General features: G+C 48.1%; 1 protein-coding gene across 8 annotated transcripts in view; it reads right to left on the minus strand.

Moving 5' to 3' along the window:
- Positions 1-4,653: 4,653 nt before the first annotated feature.
- TCF3 (transcription factor 3) overlaps positions 4,654-20,781 on the minus strand; it is a 146,052-nt gene continuing 129,924 nt past the window's right edge. For 2 of the 8 annotated variants that reach the window (XM_015407007.1, XM_015407004.1), the window contains exons 17-20: positions 18,024-18,171; positions 8,197-8,423; positions 7,494-7,638; positions 4,654-4,860 (exon numbers count right to left, since the gene is read on the minus strand). In XM_015407007.1, coding sequence (XP_015262493.1) covers positions 7,496-7,638; positions 8,197-8,423; positions 18,024-18,171 — 518 coding nt within the window. In that variant the 3' untranslated portion in view covers positions 4,654-4,860; positions 7,494-7,495. Of the gene's footprint in view, positions 4,861-7,493; positions 7,639-8,196; positions 8,424-16,693; positions 16,933-18,008; positions 18,172-20,781 lie in introns of all 8 variants that reach the window. The other 6 variants (XM_015407006.1, XM_015407002.1, XM_015407001.1 and 3 more) reach the window with 4 other exon arrangements.

Genomic DNA, 20,781 nt, shown 5'->3' on the forward strand with positions numbered 1-20,781 from the left:
ATTTATATCCTGCCTTTCTCCCCAGTGAACCCAAAGCAGCATACATCATTCTTCTTTCCTTTGTTTTACCCTCACAACAACCCTGCGAGGTGTGTGACTAGCTCAAGGTCACCCAGCAAGCTTCCATGGTAGAGGAGGATTCGAACCTGGGTCTCCCAGGTCCTAGTCTAACACAAACCGCTACAACATGCACTCTCACACCCCGTGTCCGTAGACCTGTACATTCTAGTCAACATTCAAATAAGAGCCTGTGTATCACCGTGGTTCGAGTGTTGGGCTACGATCCGGGAGACCCAGGCTCAAATCCTACATTCCACTGGGAAGCACAGTGGGTGACTTCAGTCAGTCACTCCCCTCCAGCCCAACCGGCATCGTTGCGAGGACAAAATGGAGAAGAGAGAACCATGTAGGCTGCCCTGAGATTTCTGGAGAAAGGGTGGGCTCTACTGGTAGCAGGAGCTCCTTTGCATATTAAGCCACACACCCCTAGTGTAGCCAATCCTCCAAGAGCTTACAGAGCTCTTCTTACTGGGGCTACTGTAAGCTCTTGGAGGATTGGCTACACTAGGGGTGTGTGGCCTAATATGCAAAGGAGCTCCTGCTACCAGTAGAGCCCAACTGTAATAGACACCTTCAGAGAGCAACTTTTCAAATGTTGTTTAATTCAGCAAAGGAATATTTGGTGCCCTGAGCTGGACGGGGCCAGGCTAGGCCCAATCTTATCAGCTCTTGGAAGCTAAGCAGGGTCGGCCCCGGTTAGTATTTGGATGGGAGGCTTCCAAGGAAGACCAGAGTCACTGTGCAGAGGCAGGTGATATATATATATATTGTGTGTGTGTGTATTTGATAGGTGTTGTGTGTTTTGGGACACCACCTGCTTGGTTATACAATTGTTGACTAGTTTTGAAATGTGACAACAGAGTAAGATGTTGGACACATGTCACATTTCCCCCCTTGTCCTTCCTTCAAAGAGCTTCAGGGTGTCAGGCAGAGTTTATCCCCCTGCAACTTTATCCTCATACAGCTGCCAAGGTAGGTTAGGCAGATAAAGTGCGGCTGTCTTTGGGAGGAAGGGGGCGCACACACACACACACGTTTAGTACAAGGTAAACCCTTTATTACAACTTTTTTTTTCATTGATAGGTATACAACATCTGAAAGACAGATACAGGGAGGGGGGGGAAGGGAAAAAGTAATATTGTTATAAAATGTCACATTTATTGCTACATTACTGTTATATACAGGACAGTTCTCAAAATTCTACTTTTAAAAAAGTTAAGGATTATTTAAAAATTCCAAATAATCCAGCCAGCTGTTTTTTCCCCGACACTTGTATAAAATTATTATTTTTTTTAAAAAACGAACACAATCCATATCTTGAGGCACTCGGAAACACAATTTTAACCCCGTGCTCCCCCTCCCTCCCCAGAAATTCTGATTCAGTCCAAAAAAATGTCTCTCTTTCTATCCTGCCCCCCCTCCTCCCGTCCCCAAAAACCTTTTCATTTTTATTGGGGGATAGGCATACATATATATATATATATATTTATACTATATATATATTTTTCAAAACTATAATGTGTATCTGGATTTTTAATAACAAGGATCTTGGCCAGTTACGTACAGCTGGACTTACATGTAGGCAGCAAAACACCAAGGGCCACAATCCAGCCTGCAATTAGGTATGTCTGAAGTCCCATTGAAACAACAGGATTTGCATATAAATTGCAACCCGATGGTTTTAACGAGACTTTGCCATAACTCACTTTAGCTGGATTGGGGCCACCCCCCCCAAAAAAGCAAAGACTATTTTTTAATTTTTTAATATAAAAAGCCCCATTAACAACAAAAAACCCCTCAAAACATCCAAAAGGGCTACAAAATATGCAACACCCCAACTCCTAAAAAAATATAGTTTAATGGGAATCAAGTTACATTTTGTTCTCTGTATTGCTTGAACCCCATTTTTTAAAAAACAAAAATTCATTTTCCCACAATGCTGTCCCTTCCTAAGACCTTTTTTTTTGCTGGATATCCCTTTTTCGTCTCCTAAAACTCTTACCCCTCTACCCAAACAAAAATAAATATCCCAAGATTCTTTGGGATGTATCTACATTATAAACTTCAATGGGTTTCAAACCACTTCCAGCTATCGCAGCCGCCAAAATGGGGAAAATCTGGATATTGCAGTTCTAAGATAAGGGGTGACTTTGGGATGGGAGGGCCCCTCTTTCCAGTCCCCAAATGAAACGGATTCTTTTTAAAAGAAGCCATGAATTGAAAAAGCCACGGTTTGAAACTGGTTTAAAATTTCTAGTGTAGACATGCCCTAAGAAAGGTGAGCTTCCCACCTCTGCTCAACAAAACAGAAATATCACTACAGAACTAAAACAAACAAAATGAACCATTTAAAAATAACAACAAAAAAAGCTTTTTTTTTTTTTTTTGAGCTGGTGGATTGGAAAGAGATTTCGGGAGATGTGGCACTAAGAGTCATCAGGCTTTCTGCTTTACAGAGCTTTATCGGGGGGGGGGGCTGGAGATGTCTCTCCCTGGAGTTTTCCTCATGGAGTTAGGAATGCCCACTCCAGAAACTCTGCTTGCCCCCAGGTCAACCCTGCCCCAATCTCCTGTTCTACTTCTGCAAACAATTTTGGGAAATCCACAGAATCAAAGGGCTGGCTGAATCTTTGTGGTACGGGCAGTTGTGTTTTCCATTTTCCTCAGCAACATTCCCCCCCCCCCCCGGGCGCAGGCACCTACATGTAAAAGGGGGAATGAACTCTCTCTGTTGGAAAGCTAGTACCCACGGGACCGAGTCAGAGCAAGATCCAGGGATGGAAGGGACGCAACCAATGGCTCAGCTAGGCCATCCACAGATGCGTTCTGGGCCAGAAGGTAGCCTGGCCTACCAAAAGGCACCAGCCTTCTCTTCCCAGTTACTGTTAGGCCCAAGAAGTTACAAGGCCAAGCTTGAAAGGTGCGGCAAAACGCAAGGCCCTTCTCACTCAGTTTCTCTTTTGACATCAGAAGGGAGATCACTTGCAATGGGGATCGAAGTAGCGTCCGCTAAGGATCCTCTAAGACACCATCCTCTACCACCAGCCCCAAAGCAAAATTCTGTGATCTGGAACTTCACGTTTTGAAATTATGGCTCCTGCCACTGAGCCTGCAAACCTGGACCCAATCTTTCAAAATTACACAGTTGGCGGTACCGGAGGAGAGACCTGCATAGGCTTAAGTATCCATGTAACTGGATTATAGACCCCCACAACAACAACCCACCCACAGTAGTGTGATTGACATGGAAGCAGAGGGATACTTTCTGTTCACAAAGATGGGCAGGGGAAGGTCTCTCCGAACAGCACTTGAGGATCGCTCTGGGGTGTTCTGAAGGGGGGGGGGGGAGACATTTAGCCAGTCTGTAGTGACAATTCTGAGCTTCCGATGGGTTCCAAATGGCTGAGGAAGCACATTTTCTTAATAGCCCTGGAACAATGATGTAGAGACACAGATCCGTCTTCAGGGGAGGGGTGTTTCCAGCCGTGGCTTCTAGCGCAGCCTGGAGGGTAGCTGATCTCTGCTCTTCACACTAAAAGCATCTTTTCTTCCCAAACATCTGAAGTCTCCAGCTCCGCTCCTCCTTCTCCTTTGCTTGCTGGATGAAGTGTTTTGTTCTTCTTCATTCGGTGCCCCTCCGCCTCCCCCCGATCTTTGTTCTAGCCATAGCTTTCCTCTCTCTCTCTCTTTTTTTGTTCCTTGCCCGTTGGCTCCAGTGCTTTAGAATAAGCAGTTTTCCACCTCTGGAATACCTTTTTAAAGGCTTCTTCTGCATACTCCTATTCCATGCACGCTACCGCGTGTGCCCCCCCCCCAGCATCTTAATGTGCTGATTTTGAGGTCCTTGTGACATCCCCACAGTTGTAAAGGAACTGACAGTTATTTTCCCCCCCTTGCAGTCACCTTTGGCTTCCTAGGAAAAGGATCATAAACATCTCAGGGGTGGAGATAAAAATGTAAGACTTTCAGGTATCCCTCTGGGACAAATCCTCAGGATGACAGACAACAGATCCTCAAGCTGTCACACTGTGCTTGTTCTTCTCTCTCTCCCCACCCCCCCAAAAAGAGCAAAAAAGGATGTTATCAACACATTCTGAATTTCTTTTATCATCATGGAAGCTATGAGCCAAACGTGATCGCTTTTCTCCCTCTCTTTTAGACATCCAGTCTCTCAATACAATTTTTAATATTTCTGGTTGATCTTCTTTGAAAAAATAATAATAATATGCAACATTAACTATAGAAACAGCAGCAGGGGAAAAAAATAACCAAAAGGATGGGGAACCAAAAAAAAAAACATTTTTTTTTGTCTTCGCTTACAAAACATAGATGCAAAAAAAGCTAATTTAAAAAAAAACAACCAAAAAAAGGCATTGCTATGTTTGTTCTACTTTTTTTTTTAAAAAAAATTATAATTAACTAATGTTCTTTTTTAAAAAAAAAATTACGCTTAGGCACAATTCTTCTGCTGGCCTTTTGTGAACAAGCCATTTTGTATAGAACATTTTCCCCCCCTCCCCGATGCCCCCTCAGTAAATTCAAGATATGCATTGACAGTTCCAGAATATACACTTTAAGGCAATCTTTGCTGTTGGTTTTTGATAAAGTTGCTCCTTTCCTTGTCTTCCATCCTTCCTTTCCCACTTTTAAAAAAAGTCCCTTCGAACGTGCTGAAGATCCATTGCCGTACGTCAGTATTTAACAGGGCTACAGTTTCTGGTGTGGACCATGGGGCAGGGGCGGGACACGGCCTTCCCTTCTTCCTACAGACGGCTGCTCCCAGAAGAAGAAAAGAATCCTCTAGAGAGAAAGACAAGGGGTAGGGGTGGGGGAAAAGGAAACAAAAACAGAGATCTTGAATCTCGGCATGCAGCACACAGGAATAGAACTGCAGGTCGTTCAGCATCCGGGATCCTGCAGCAGCCAGCCTGGTGTGACTACCTGCAGAACTGAGTGCCATGGGATGGGGCGAAGGTCACTCATTGAGAGGGCTTTAAAAAAAAAAAAAGCAGAGCAGACAGATTCATCCACTGCTTTAGTTGTGGTGTCTCCCGCCTTGTTGAACAGCCTGCCTGATTTCTGCCCTTCTGCCAAGTGTGTGAAATGGAATTGCTCAGGAGGGCATTTCTTCAAAGGGAATAAGGCTGCAGTATAATGGAAAGGGGGGGCATGTCTATAAAGGGACCAGGATCGTAGCCTGTTCCACTTAGGGTTGTCAGATCCCCCGGTCCCATGGGGGTTTCCACCTGGCCAGCGGGGGGGGGGGGGGGGAAGCCCCACCCCTCAGAATGACCACCCGGCAACTCCGTACAAGATTTAAAGGGCTCTCCAGCTGGCCCTTTAAATCTTGAAGAGGGAGGAAGCAGGGTGGCCGTGCGTGCCTGCACCCCCCCACCCCTTCCCAATAGTGTTCAAAGAGATGCTGTTGGGAAGAGGTGGGGCCGCGCACCCGGAAGTTGTTGGTGGCTCAGGGCTTGGAGGGCGCGCACGAGCGAGCGGCACCCTCTCTTTTAAAGCAGGGGCTGCCTGTGCCTGCCCTACAAGCGGCGAGATTGCAACTTGGAGGGCAAGCGCAAGCAGCTCCTGCTTCAAAAGAGCGGGAGCCGCTCACGCTGGCCTTGCAAGCAGTGATCTTGTAGCTTGCAGGGCAGGTGCGAGTGGTGCCCGCTCATCTGAAGCGGGAACTGCTCGCGCTTGCTCTGCAAGCAGCGATCTCATGACAAAGGGCTTGCAGGGCAGGCACGGGCAGTTCCGCTTTCCTCCAATCATTTAAAGGCAAGGTTCCCTTTAAATGGTTGGGGGAAAGCAGGGAGGGGCAGGCGCACACAGCGCGGCGTCCCTGACGGGGGCGGGGGGGGGGGGGGGGGGGGGAATATGACCTGGCAACCCTAGTGCCACCGTTGACTGAATGTATTACCTCACTTTTACAGACTTACTTTCTACTTTGGTAATTCCATTTTACAACATATGATGTCTGATATCCCCTTTTGGGGGTATCGTTTCTAATGTCTGTGATCCTAGTCCCACAGGCTTTGTTTTCTGGACGTCTCACGTCAACTGGCTCACACTGTGTAACCCACCATGTCTCTCAGTGAGAAAGGCAGGCTATAAATAAAGTAAATTTAAAAAAACAACAAACAAAAGATTGTTATAGATTTTTCGGGCTGTGTGGCCAATTCAATGTTCCCTCTAAGCTGTGGAGTCTTGTGAGCAAAAATTCTGCTTTGTGAGCTACTGGCATGAAAGTTGTGAGCCAGCGACTTGGCTGCTGCATAAATCAGTTTGCTCTGGAGCCCTCCTTCCTGAGCTAAGGCAAAAATGTGTGAGCCAGAGGCTCAAACACTGTGAGCTAGCTCACACTAACTCAGCTTAGAGGGAACACTGGTGGCCATGGTCTTGGCCCAGAAAATCTACAACAACGAATGAACTCCGGCCGTGAAAGCCTTCGACGGCATAACAAATTAAGATTCTGCTGACCATGTCTACCTGGAATCGGCACAGTCCGGAGGCAGGCTTTGGCCCCTGTGCCTTGCTTAGGAGCCTTTCTGGCCGGCCACTCTAAGAAACAGGATGCTGGGCTAGATGGACCACTGGTCCGATCCTCCAATGTCCTTTTTATGGCGCTATGATCTGGGAAACCCAGAGTCAGAGAACGATGGCGACAGTCCTGCTCTGTTGCTAGACCTCAGGATTTGGTAGTTAGCGATATACTGCCTCTGTACAGGGAGGCTCTCTCTAATGAGAGAACCGCTTTTTGTAAAAACACAAAAGAAGGGACTCTGCTGGATCATACCGAACATTTGCCTACTCCAGCGTCCTGTTTTCTACAGTGGCCAGCCAGAGGCTTCTAGAAATCCTGTATGCATGCCGCAGTAGCCAAAGCCCCTCCCCCTATTGTCCCCCCCAGGAGCTGCTATTCAGAGATACATGGAGCTGCCCTGGCTAATAGACAACACTATAGACTCTCTTCCCTCAGTTGGACTAATATCTTTTAAATGTCATCTTGAATCCCTGTAGATCTGACACAAGTTTTTCAATTTAGAAAATAAGCACACATCTGTTACAAGTAAAGACTTAACTAAAGTCAAACGAAAGACTTAACTAACCGCCCCCCCCCCCCCCATTAAATGGCCGGGCAGTCCATAATGGGAACAGAAAATTGTAAATCGCCATCTGGGATCTTTTATTCTGGGTTTATCTCTTATTAACTGTATACGGATATTTTAAAAATTGTATTTTGTTTTATGGCATTTTGCCGGGATAGGGCGATTAATAAAGAGGAGCTGCCATTTAGATTCTTGGCCTGAGGCTAAAATTCACAGTTGAAGAGGGTCCTCGTGTGCTGTGTGCCAATTTTAAACAGGCGAGCCTGGTTCCCCCCCTCCCCTAAAAAAGAAAAAGCCAGCCAGCCACAAGGTGACAGAAGAGGGTACCTTTACATATGTCCCACAGGGTTGTGCCCATCTCCTAGACCTGGATGGGATGCCGAGAGCGCCATCTGGGGGTCACCCACTACACCTGACACCTTCTCCTCTTCGCGGCGTTTCAAGCAGGCTGCCTTGGGGTTCAGATTGCGTTCTGAGACAAAGGGATAAAAGAGAAGAGAGAGCCATGGGAAGGAGGAGAATGCCAAACTTTTGGGAAGGGCCTTGGCAAGCCACCATCCTTTCCCTCCCTCCCTCTTCCCCAAAAAGAGAGCGAGAGAGAGAGAATACATATACAGATATAAGAAAGAACGAGAAACGTTCCAAGAAAGAACACGATGCTATTCCTTTCGCCAGCTGCAGTCATCCCAACAAAACAAAGCTGCTCCTTACGGAGGGAAGGAAAACGTTGCCAGCATTAACAGACCCTCAAGCCCCCTCTTCCTAAAGTTGTCTAGCAGGTTAGGCCGAGGAAGAACTACACTTTCATCACTCCCTTTGGCACGATCTCTGCTCTGTTCACACACAGCGAGAGGCAGCGCAGGGAAAACCGAGCCTCACACCCAGAGCCAAGGGCGGAAGGGAGAGGCAGAGACTCATGCAAGCATGCGCGTGCGCACAGAGGGACGGACGGACGGACACACACACACACGAACACACAGACTCCTGTACAAGAGTGACCTCAGGGTGGGAGAGCCCCCTGGCACCGTACCTCGTACTTGCTGCTCCAAGCCCAGAATGACTTGCACTGCTTGTTGAAGGATGATGAGTTTGGTCTGTGCTTTGTCTGTTTTTAAGTGCATCTGGCACATGCGTCCCAGCTCTTTAAAGGCCTCGTTAATGTCCCGCACTCGCACCCTCTCCCTGGCATTATTGGCCATCCGCCTCTCCCGGTCCCTCAGATCTTTGTCCTCCATTGACAGCGCCTCATCTGTACTGCTGGGTTCACACAGCACCACAGGGGTTAATCAGGGGGGAAAGTAGTGACTTGGGGGTGGGGGTAAGGGGACGGGGTGGTGCCAAGGTGTGGCAGAAAAATGTCCACAGTAAAAAGTCAATTGCCAAGGGGTGGGGGAGCCCTGAGAGATAAGGAGCTGCCAACACTAGGGTACAATCACACTCATAATCAGGGCTTTTTTGGGTAGAAAAAGCCCAGCAGGAACTCATTAGCATAACAGGCCACACCCTGACAGTGCAGCTTGTTAGCATATTAGACCACACCCCCATGCCTTCCCTTGGCTTGCCTGGGCGCCCCGCAGCCGGCCGGGGAAGGCACAGGGAGGCATTTAAATGCCTCCGCGATCCTTCTAGGACCCAACCCCGGCCCACCCACCTCGGCGTCGCCCGGGGTGTGTGTGTTTGCTCTTCAGGCCTTCCTTCTGTAGCCACGCATGCAGAGGTTTTGGCTGTAGTGGGCGTGGCCAACTGTGAAGCCAGCCGGAACTTCGTTCCTGTGCGTTCCTGCCCAAAAATAGCCCTGCTCATAATGATCTGTAATGTGTCCTTAATATGGTTGCCACTGGGAGAAGCCCTGATATCGGAGGCCGTGGAAACCACAGCTGTGCTCGTGTACAAATGCCACAGTAATGGGAATACCAAGCCAAGGAGGGTAAGCAAACCAGAGAGGTTAGAATTCATGGGTTAGAATTCTCTCTCTCTCTTTTTAAGGTTTTACTCTGCCTGCCATTCTACTACAAAGATTAAAAAGCGTTTTGTAAAAATAACCCCATTTTTTTTTTTTAATTACAGTTTCCTAGCTACAGGTATTCAAATTCACCCGTCAGATTTCTGAGCCTAGCAGCAGGATTAATAAATGTACCCAATCAGCAAACAAATCCAATATCATTATGAGTGCCAGCAGCAAAACAGGGACTTTAAAATTCAAACTTGAGCCTTATCGTCCACATTTTGAGATGCGAGACGGTTTCGAACTGGGCCGGTCTGGAACAAATGGCCCATTTTGGAAAAACGTAAGTTCTGAGCGAGAGTGAGCATCCTCGGACCCTGAGCGTGACAAGAGAAAAGAGGAAGAGGAGGAGGGGATGGTTCACACATGCAGGAAGATGAGATGGGATAACTGACTTTACACTGCAAGGTGGTGCATCACAGAGGGTCCTACTTTGAAATACTCAGTGCTCCCTTATGTTCCAAACTCCCTACAGACAGAAATACAGCACCACAAGCAAAGAGGGAAGTAGAACCTTGATGAACTAGTTTTCTATTGGCTGGAAGTTTTTTTTTTAAATGCAAAGGAAAATTCAAAGCTGGAATGACAATGTAAGAAGGGCACTGCTGGATCATAACAGTCCAGCATCCTGTTTCCCACAGTGCCCAACTACACCTAGATTGTTATAGATTTTTCGGGCCTGTATGGCCATGGTCTTGGCCCAGAAAATCTACAACAACTAATGAATTCCGGCCGTGAAAGAGAAAATCTACAACGACTAATGAACTCCGGCCCGTTTTTTGTTTGCCCACAGCGACTAGCTTTCAGTCATACACTTCTCGGAATATGGAGGTTCCACCGAATCATCATGCTTCGCAGCGACAGAGGGACATTTCCTCCATAAATCTGCAAAGCCCCCCCTTTCGTAGTCTACCACCTGCATTCTGAAGTGGGGCAGCCCCACCTCATTCTCCTGCACGTACAAATCAGACCTCAGGATATCACCCCAAGTGATAACCAAAGCAGCCTCAAAGAGAAAACCATGCCCAAGACAACGGCGGCATGATGACCACCTACTGAAGGGCGCGGCTCTCTCCCTCACTTCCTGGGACATAACTTTCCTCCCAAATGAAGCAAATGGCGCACGCCAGGCCTCCAAGCAAGGCCACAGTCGGCCCGGGAAAGGTGGGTTGGGAACAAAACATCCAAAGGCAACCGTGAGTGTTGGCAGCACCTTAAAGCTCCTGGTAGGGCGTCACTTGGCAAGCTTCCCCCCTCCTTTTCCTGCCAGCCTCCCCAAGCCCTGGCCAAGCCAGGACACGCAGCTGTAAGCAGGGACGACCTTCTTCTCCCCCAGAGCAAAACATTCTCGCGGGAAAGGCAGAAGCTGCCTCCAAGGGACGGATTTGGCGGACGTGTTGGATCGAACAGGAGGCCAACCTGATAGTGCTGGGCGCCAAAGGAAGGTCGGAAAGCACGCAGAGCCTCATCTGACACCAGACACCACAATCCCCCTTTCAAAATCTGTGTCCGGCAGCACTACACCAATGACCAAAGGGGTCGAGGGCAATGCTCCCTGTGGAGTCTTGTGAGCAAAGATTCTACTTTGTGAGCTACTGGCATTACATTTCTGAGCGAGCGATTTTGGCTACTGCCTAAATCAGTTTGCTCTGGAGCCCTCCTTCCTGAGCTAAGACAAAAATGTGTGAGCCGGAGGCTAAAGCACTGAGCTCGCTCACGCTAACTCAGCTCAGAGGGAACACTGGTCCAGGGATTGTGTCTGGGGGGTGGCCGGGCTGATTTGAGAGGGGCCTGTGTCGAAGGTGCAGCAGGCAGCTTTGACTTGCCCCGGAGGATTGATTTGATCAAGGTGCTCAGCATGGCTTCCAAGGGGAAGAAACCCCTACAATATGCCCCCTCCACACTTCGTTTGACTCATCTCTGGGCTTTTAAGGCACCAGGAACCCAAAATGGTCACACCAAGAAAGAAAACCCTCAAACACCTGCCACACAGGCCTGACTCTTTCAAGATCACACAGCATGCTGGAGGCTATTCAGAACCCAATTTCAGAGTGAAGTGAGACTGACTCCCTCCTGCTTGGCATGCTGGAAGCCTCAGGTTCAGTCTCCACTTGAAGAAACTCAGTGGTGGCAGCGACAAGCATAGACAGCTTCAAGAGGGGACTGGATAAACCTATGGAGCAGAGGTCCATCAGCGGCTCTTAGCCACAAGGTGCAGACGGAACACTCTGTCTGGGGCAGTGATGCTCTCTCTTCTTGGTGCTTGGGAGGGCAACAGTAGGAGGGCTTCTGGAGTTCTTGGCCCCACTGGTGGATCTCCTGATGGCACCTGGGGTTTGGCCACTGTGTGACAATACAGAGTGTTGGACTGGATGGGCCATTGGACTGATCCAACATTGGCTTCTCTGATGTTCTTACAAAGAACTCAGGAAGACTTAGGAGGCAGCCACAAATCAGAACACATCATTATCTAGATCAGGGGTGTCAAACGTAAGGCCCGGGGGCTGGAACTGGCCCATCCAGGGCTCTTATGCAGCCCATGAGCAACTAGTGCAAGGGAGGGAACAGGAGACTGCTCGGAGGAGTGGGCAGAGCCACTCCAATTGTGGCTTCAGCATGGTGGGACAACCTCGTCTGCAGCAGTTAAGCACCTGCCCCACTGGCTCTCCAGTCTGCCCCTATGGGTTTTCCTTTGCACCCCCCTCCCAGCCAATGGGGTCTTGCAGTGAGGATACACCAACTCAGAGCTTACAAGCTGCTGCCCTATATACAGCTTATATCTCTGGTATCTGGTATTATGTTTTATGGCACACATGGCCCAGCGCGACAAAGTGGCATTTATGTCAGATCCGGCCCTCATAACAAAATGAGTTCGACACCTCTGATCTAGATGGACCAAGGGTCCCACTCCGCTTTCATATGTTCACAAATGAGATCCAGAACAAAGTTTCTTACAGTTTCTGAGTCTGGCCGCAAAACGCAGCCCTTTCAGAAACATTTACGAATGTCATTTCATTTTGGAGGGGACCCTTTGCCACTGCTACCAAGTCTTGAATTTGTTAACCTAGCTGATACTTTGGACTGAAACATAGTCAGATTTAATGTAAAAATTCAATTGTGTCTGCACTTGTAAAGACTTTGAGGGCTTCGTTTTGTTGGCTTTTGTTTACGATGCTTTAAATTATCATTCGTACGCTGCCTTGCAGCACGAGGAAAGGCAGGATAGAGAAATAAAAGTATCAAATACGACAACGTGGCAAGGCGAGTTGGAGATTATGAGTGGAGTTTTAGAAGGATTTTGTCAGGTGGCATGGGCTGTCACAGAAAAAAAACCAAACAAATCCAAGACCTTTGAAATCTTTGAAATATCTCCTTGCATCCCAGGACCCTGCTTTCAACAGTGACTATTTCCTACGCCTGGGAAGGAAAAAAAGGGAAAGGCACGTGCCACAATCTGTACAGAGGGGAGAATTAACCATTTTTGAGCCTCCCCACTGTTGCAACTTATATTATCCTACTTTGGCTATTTCCCGAACCACAGCAGGAAGCTCGAGACAGAAATAGTTAGCAGCTGATAGCCTCAGAGAAGACTGCAACAGCCAAGACTTTGCAAGACCGGCAAGTGGACCTGACTTTAATGGTGGAAAACACAGCAAGGGGCATGTCATGATCTGTGCAGGACTGGGAGCAAGGCCTAGTGCAGCCTGGTCCCAGAAGAGACCAGTGTGGGAGTGGAAAGTAGACAGCCTACAATCCCCATAATGCTTAGAGAGGGTTGTAGCCAAACAGTTTCCAGAGATTCTGTGAGGAGATTCTGACTTAAGCTCTGAGGGCTGTGGAAACTGTCTTCTTTCGTCTCTCATCTGCGGTCTGGTCTCACAGAGGGGACAGGCTGGTCTGGTGAGAGAAAAAGATCCCTCACTGGGGACAGAGTGAGAACAGGTAGCGTAGCCTGGCAGGCTGTGGGCCTTGAAGTAGTAACCAGTTAAGCGAACTAGGTAGTTGTGTTAGGTTTGTGTTTATTGTGCCTTTTAAACACTGTTAGATCTTTTAGAGCACCTTGTCTTGTGTTCCTTGCCCCAGTACTGTGTTAATAAAGCATTCTGTTTAATTGTTATCTGCCTGGTCATCACGCCTATGTTCTCGGCTTAAAAGGGGGCATTTTTGGATGGGCTTGGGAGAGTACTCTGGGCCTTCTCAAGGGACCCGAAGTCCAGAGTGGTGGCGGCGGAAGGTGGCAACCCCCTGGAGGTCATGACAGGGCCAAAACAAAAGAATCGCTCGGCACTTCCGCTGGAGGGAGACGGGAATTACTGCCGGCTTTTCTGTTTCAGAGGAAGAACCTTCCGCAGGCACACCGATGCCAGCGACTTGTTGCTCCTTCGCTTCCAGACTGCAGGCAACTGCTGACCACTCACTGTCCTGAATTACCAGCAGTGTTAACTATGAGTAGCGACCGTTGCCAAGCAGAGGGAGAGAAGGCTGGTGAGCACCCAGTGTCTGCTAGGACTAGCAGTGGCTTCTCTGGCCTGGGTGCTGCCTTTCCCGGGAGGAGGCTGGCAGTTCTCTCAAAGGCAGTCCACGCCTGGCCTTTTCTGCCTTCTCTCCCTCCCCTCCCACAAAGGAGAGGAGGAGGAGGAGATTGGATTTATACCCTGCCCTTCACTTGGCGTCTCAGAGCAGCTTACAAACTCCTTTCCCTCCCCCTCCCCACAACAGACACCGTGTGAGGTAGGCGGGGCTGAGAGCGCTCTCTCGAGAACTGCCCTTGGGAGAACAGCTCTGAAAGAACTTGTGACTGACCCAAGATCATCTAGCAGCTGCAAATGGAGGAGTGGGGAAATCAAACCCGGTTCTCCCAGATTAGAGTCCGCGCACTTAACCACTACACCAAACTGGAAACACGTGGGGCCTGGTGGGGCCAAGGCAACCTGCTCCTGCCAGTCGGGAAACTTGAATTTGTAAAGGTGGAACACGGGAAATTCAAAACCAGACGATGGAGCCACCTTTCTTCTCATGGACTGTCCTTTCCCTGCCCCCCCCCACTGCTTCTCCCCCCCCCCACCCTGATTTCTGTCTCTCTGAGCAAGCAGCAAGTACAAGGTAGAGGGTGGGTACCACCGAGAGGTCACGGCCGGGGACTGTCTGTAGGAAAGCAAGGTGGGAGGGAAAGGGATGAGGAGGTGGAAAACAAACCAAGACAAAGAAAATAAATAAATAAATGTATATATGTGTATATGTATGCATGTATAAATATATATATACACACACCTTACGAAAGGGGAAAAGGAGGGAAGGAGGAGACGTTACAGAGGTAATGGAGAGAGGAGGATAAAGGAATTCCAACATCGCAACATTAGAGCAGAGCAGAAACAGGCTGTGAGGAATTCCTGAATGCAAAAAAATAGCAGCCTCTGCCGGGTGGCGGCGGCGGGGGGAAACTCGAAGATTAACATGGCCGAGATGCATCCGTTGGGTGGATTCAGAGAAAGGAATGTTAAATCGCATGCACAGCTTAAAGCGTTAAAAACACTCACAGCAGAAGAATCAGCCCAGCCCCTTTCCATGTGAAACTCGCCTCCCCACATGACGACAGAAGAGACACCCCCCCAAAAAAACACCCATTTGCCCCGAAAGGCCCATGTTACGTGCCTGGGGCCGCGGGTCTTGAACAGGGGGGGGTCTCTGCTGCCGGTTTTTTAACCTCTGATGATATAACCTGGCATTGGGATGGGAGACCCAGTTTATGGATACCGGGGTGATCTTCAGAGTCTATGCCGATGACCCCACATCTTTTGTGCGTATTTCACCAATCCTTTAAAAGCTAGAACCAAGTAGGTAGCCGTGTTGGTCTGAAGCAACAGGACAGGGTTTGAATCCAGTGGCACCTTTCAGACCAACAAAGTTTTCCAAAAGTTTAAATGATTATCTGTCTTCTATTCTACGGGAATACTCCATTCCGGATGACTTAATGGGCTTAGCGGACAATGAAACACAAAAGTCCAAATTGAAGGAATGGGTATTTCATATAGACGGCCTTTTGAACCTTCATGCGGCAGCAAGTTGCCGAACGGCCCCCCCTGTTTAAGATCTTTAAAAGAGATCATGGTAGGACTGGTTATTTAGAGAAACTAACCAATCTTGACCTAAGGAGGGCATTTACAGCCCTCAGATTCCATGCCATTCCTTCAATGGTTTGTATTTGTCGCTTTATGGGTCTACCTGTTGCCTTAAGAATCTGCCAATGTGGTTTGGGCGAAGTGGATGATATTGAGCACTATTTACTGAGATGCTCATGGCACGAATCACTTAGGCAGACATTTATATACCCTATTTTACCTCTGCACAATGGACTCTCAAAACAGGAGCTGGTTGTTTTTTTGCTCTCTGATACGGATGTATATGTTACCAGCAGAATGTCCTTCTTTGCTTTGGCGGCAAAAAAAGATAAGATTAAGGTTAGGATTCAGCGTAAGTCAGTGAAGGGATATCTTAATGTGATGTACAAGGGTGTGTGTGTATTTTTGTTTTGTTATGGCCAATGGCTAATACAATAAACTTGATGATGGTAATGACCAACAAAGTTTCATTCTGGGTATAAGCGTTCCATGGTATCTGAAGAAGCGCGCATACAGGCTTATACCCAGAATTAACCTTTGTTGGCCTTAAAGGTGCCACTGGACTCAAACCTTGCTCCTTTCAAAGCTAAGCAGCCTTTCAGGCTGGATTGAAGGTGCTAATGCCCAGGACTTAAAAACCCTACGTAACTTGGACTACAAGAGAGACTGCTTTCTTTCCTGTGACCCACTGTGGCTCTTAAGGACCCTACCCAGGAACCCCCTTGGACTGGTAAGCAGTCCACCCGCATTAGCTAAATCGCATGCTACACAAAGGGCAAGATTTAAACAAACACATTTTTTGTGTGTGCAGGGAATGCTCATCACGTGGTGAAAAATTCCAGTAAGGCAACTTGTAAACGAGGTCCCATATGGTGAAACAGAGATACAACTTTGAAAACAAAAACAACTTATCTCCAGTATTCTGGGATCCCCCCCCCCCCCAAGGTTGTACTTTTGGGTGAAGCTGAACCAGTTTGATCGTAATGGCTTATGTGAGGGATGGGGTGGAGGAATGACAGGGTCTTCTCACCACAAGGTAAGATTCCCCTTATGATGGAAAAAGCTGGTTCGCCGTCACACAGTCTAAAGACCTCTTAGCATGAGAAGCTTGACCCAGGGCTCCTGCACAGGCAAGAGGGGTGGCATGCAGAAAGCGCAACACTTTTCCCAAACGGAAAACAGGAGAGGGGGGGATGCAAACAAAAAACAAAACAGGACACAGAGAAGTCAAACAAAAGGCACCACCATAAAAAAAAAGGACGCCAAAGTTCAAGGGGGAACATCAGCGGGGTGAAGAGCACCGGGTGCGCCCTTGCAGCGCAGCCTCGGGGTGGGGTGGAGGGACAAGACAGACAGCCCCATGCCGTTCCGAAAACGTCACCCCGTCGGAAGCCTCCACTGACCTCTAACTTGTTGTTCCAGGTTCAGAATAACCGACACGGCCTGGTGGAGAATTAGCAGTTTGGTCTGAGGTTTTTCGCTGTTAAGGTGAAGCTGGCACATACGCCCAAGCTCTTTAAAGGCCTCGTTGATGTCGCGGACCCGCAGGCGCTCGCGGGCATTATTGGCGACCCGCCTCTCTTTCTCTCGCTCGGCTTTTTGCTCTGGGGGAAGAAGGTCGTCTTCCTCATCCTCATCTTGACTATTAATTTGAAATAAGAACGAAACAAGGGTGGGGGGACGTTTTTCTCATGTGTACACCTCAGCACCGGTTCACGTAGACCAAAAATATAAAGGGAATTTAAACACACACACACACACACACACCCCCCACCCCCTCCCATTTTCTGAACTGGAGTAAATGGCACCCATTCTGCTTGGAATCCCCCGAGGCCAGCTCTTTTCGAACTGTGCGCCAGGGTAATCCCGTCCGAATTTCCGTTGTCAATATGACTAAGAGCAGACAAGCTCCCCCAAAGCCATGCACTTCCTGATCGCTGAACACGAGGAAGGGTCTGCCCCCCTTCTGTCCCACATCCCTCAGTCCGGCTGTGTTCCAGAGCAGCCCTATTGGGGATTTCTTAACCTGTCTTCCCCCACCCCGGCTGTCTTTCCCATTATAAGGGAGCCTCGGGCATGTCCTCAGGTACGTATCGGTTTACGGAGAGTACTGGCAAAAGCTCAATAGGCTTGGCCAGCATCCTGGGTGAAGCCAACTGGCACATCCAAAGACTCCCCCCATCCCTGGAACCAATGTTCCCTCTAAGCTGTGGAGTCTTGTGAGCAAAAATTCTACTTCATGAGCTCCTGGCATTAAAGTTGTGAGCGCGCAATGTGGCTACTGCATAAATCAGTTCGCTCTGGAGCCCTCCTTCCTGAGCTAAGACAAAAATGTGTGAGCTGGAGGCTAAAAAACGGTGAGCTAGCTCACACTGACTCAGCTTACAGGGAACACTGCCTGGAACCCTCGGCAACACGCAGGGATTCCACGGTGATCCCTGTGGGATAAACACCCAGGCAGTTTGAAAAGGACTGTTGGAAATTTAGCGAGTTTTCTACCCCGAATAAGGAGTGGCCCACCGTAAACACCCACGCACACACACTCACAATGCCAGGAGAATGAACACAAACGAACAAAACGAATCCCACTTCGGTGTCAACTCAGCCACTGGAGATCAAAGCCGGGGCTGCTTGGGCTGACAACACCTCAGAAGCCCTGCGCCCTCTGTCTGCCCATGTCGCCCCTCGCCCTTAAAGGGAACAGAGAAAGGTCAAGACCTGTTCAGTGAGCACCTTGTTCTGTTCCGGGACGGCTTGAGCTCCTTCTTCTCTTCCTCCGAGTTGTCCGCCACGGACGTGTTCTCGTCATCCTCCTTATCTTCCCGCTTGATCTCGCTCGTTCCCGACGAAACGCTGGCTCGCCCCAAGCTCCCCGTCAAGCCTGTGAGGGAATCAGAGCAGCGTGTCAGATGGGGGCCCAAGGAGTGCAGCTGCCGTGGCTCACCTGAATGAAGGCACCATTTGGGTAGGACGGGTTATAGCCCGGGGAGGGGGGTTTCAGCCATGCAACAGACAGCCTACCCATTAGGTACGCTGGGCTGCCTCAGTACAGCATCGGGCACCAGGCTGACACACCTCTGAAAAGGTTACGCAGCCTGAGGGCTGTAAGGCTGCCAATCTCCAGGCGCGGCCCAGAGACCTCCCGTAATTCCAGTCAAGCTCCAGACAATAGAGATCAGGTGCCCCGGAGAAAATGGCTGCTTCGGAGGGTGTACTCTAGGACAATATACCATGCGGAGCTCCCTCCCCTCCCCAAACCCCACCTTCCCTAGGCCCCACCCCCAAATATTATGGAATTTCCCAGCCTGCTGTTGGCAACGCCTGACTCTCCCTGGTCCAAAAGACACCAGATTGGCCATCACCAGAGCGAAGGCCTTCTCAGTGGCGGCTCCACACTGGTGGAATGAACTCCCGGAAGACATCAGGGCCCTGCGGGACCTCTTACAGTTCTGCAGGGCCTGTAAAACAGAGCTCTTCCACCAGGCCTTCGATTAGAAGCCGCCACTGACGAATGAGCTATCGAAAACTTATGTTACAACTTTGTTATGTTATGTTACAACTTATGTTAAAACTTATGTTACAACTTTGGATATCGGCCTTCCTACATCGGACCATCTTATAGCAATCGCCATCTGCACTTACTTGCACTTTATGTAAATTGTTTATGTGAAACCTTTATTGTATTTTATTGCTTTTATTATATTTTAACTTGTTGTATGCCACCTTCAGCCAGCTTGCGCTCGCAAGGCAGGATATAAATCGAACGTAATAAACAAACAAATAAACAAACAAACCCTAGAGGGCCAAGTGCCATATCTTAAAGCCCTCGAAAGCAGCAGAGATCCAGATGTGGCCCATCGTGGCAAACAAATTGCCTGTCTCCAACTTCTTGGATGACACACGCCAGCATTCTGCATTATCCATGCACAAATGGTGTGTGTGTGAGGCTTAGGGCCACGATGCCTGAAGGACCACCTCCTCCCATACCGTCCAGACCATCAATTAAGACCTGGCTCACCAGCCTTGTTCTCTGTGCCCCCACCTTCAGAGGTGAGGTGGACGGCGACCAGAGAAAGAAAGGAGTTTCTCAGTAGCGGCTCGTCTGTGGAATACTCTTCGCCTTGAGGCTCACTTTATGCCGGCGCTGCTTTGTTTTAGGGGCCAGGCAAAAACATTTTTGTTTAACCAGGATTTTTAATTATGCGGTTGATCTTTTAAAATCATTTTCTGGTGTGCTTTTGCCCTGACCCGGATAGCCCAGGCTAGCCTGATATCATCAGATCCCAGAAGCTAAGCAGGGTCGGCCTTGGTCAGTATTGGGATGGGAGACCAGCGAGGAAGTCCAGGATTGCGGCGCAGAGGCAATGGCAAACCCGCCTCTGAAAGTGTCTTGCCTGGAAAACACCACCAGGGGTCGCCAGAAGTCAGCTGTGACTTGATGGCCGAAAAGACACAGAAAGAAAAAGCATGATTTTAAGAAACAGAAAGAAAAAGCATGATTTTAGTCTGAAAATCACTGAATTGATTTTAAGCTGTTGAATGATCTGTTTTTTTAAAAAATCCTCTGGCTATAATAAAGTCTGGATTTTAATGTATAACTTTTAACATTTGTGTTTAATTATCTTATCTTGTAACCCGCTTTGGGCAGGCTCCCCAGGTAAAACAACATAAAAATGTCCTAAGTGAGTGAAATAATACTGTGCATCTCCTGTGCACAGAACATCAAGAACCTCCCGTGCACAAAGCATCAAGACAAGAAAAAGTAGTGGTTAAGCAAGACAGAAATGGACTGAATATATGAGACAATAGCAGAGTGGAATATTGGCTAGACAGTGATATAACAAACAGGAAGAAGGGAGTGGGAAGAAAGAAGGCGGTCAGGGAATTCAACACTAGAGTAGATAGTAGAAAGGAAGTTTGGGCTTTGTGGAAGTGGTGGGAATAAGACAGAGAGGTAGGAAGAGGAAGAGGAAATAGAAACAAGGTATAAATACACTAGGAAGTAAGGTGAAAATATACTAGGAAATAGAAACAAGGGAGAAACAGCAGAAGTAATAGGTATAATATAAATACAAAATGTAAGAATAAAATAAATAAAATTAAATTAAACAAGTAAAGTATTAATAAGGGAATTAATACCATCTCTCTCATATATATATATATATATATATGAGTATATTATATATAAAATAAGTTAAAACAAGATACTTATGGCAACTGGAGGGAGTGGCAGCAGTGGTAGTAATAGGAAACCATCTATACCATCCCCAGGTCAAGTACAGTTAAAAATAAACACAATGAGTAATATGCAACTATCGCTTAAGGACTTAAAATCCATGATACAAGAATGTGTAACGCAGGCCATGAAGAAGGAAACTGAACCTATCCATGAAAAAATAGACTCTTTGACACAACATATTAAAGTGGAAACGGAAGAAATAAAAAAACAAATAAGTGAGAATAGACAAGAAATCATAAAAATTACCAATAA

The sequence above is a fragment of the Gekko japonicus genome, unplaced genomic scaffold, assembly GCF_001447785.1.
Source record: "Gekko japonicus isolate JY-2015 unplaced genomic scaffold, Gekko_japonicus_V1.1 scaffold1894, whole genome shotgun sequence".
NCBI classification, from domain to species: Eukaryota; Metazoa; Chordata; class Lepidosauria; order Squamata; family Gekkonidae; genus Gekko; species Gekko japonicus.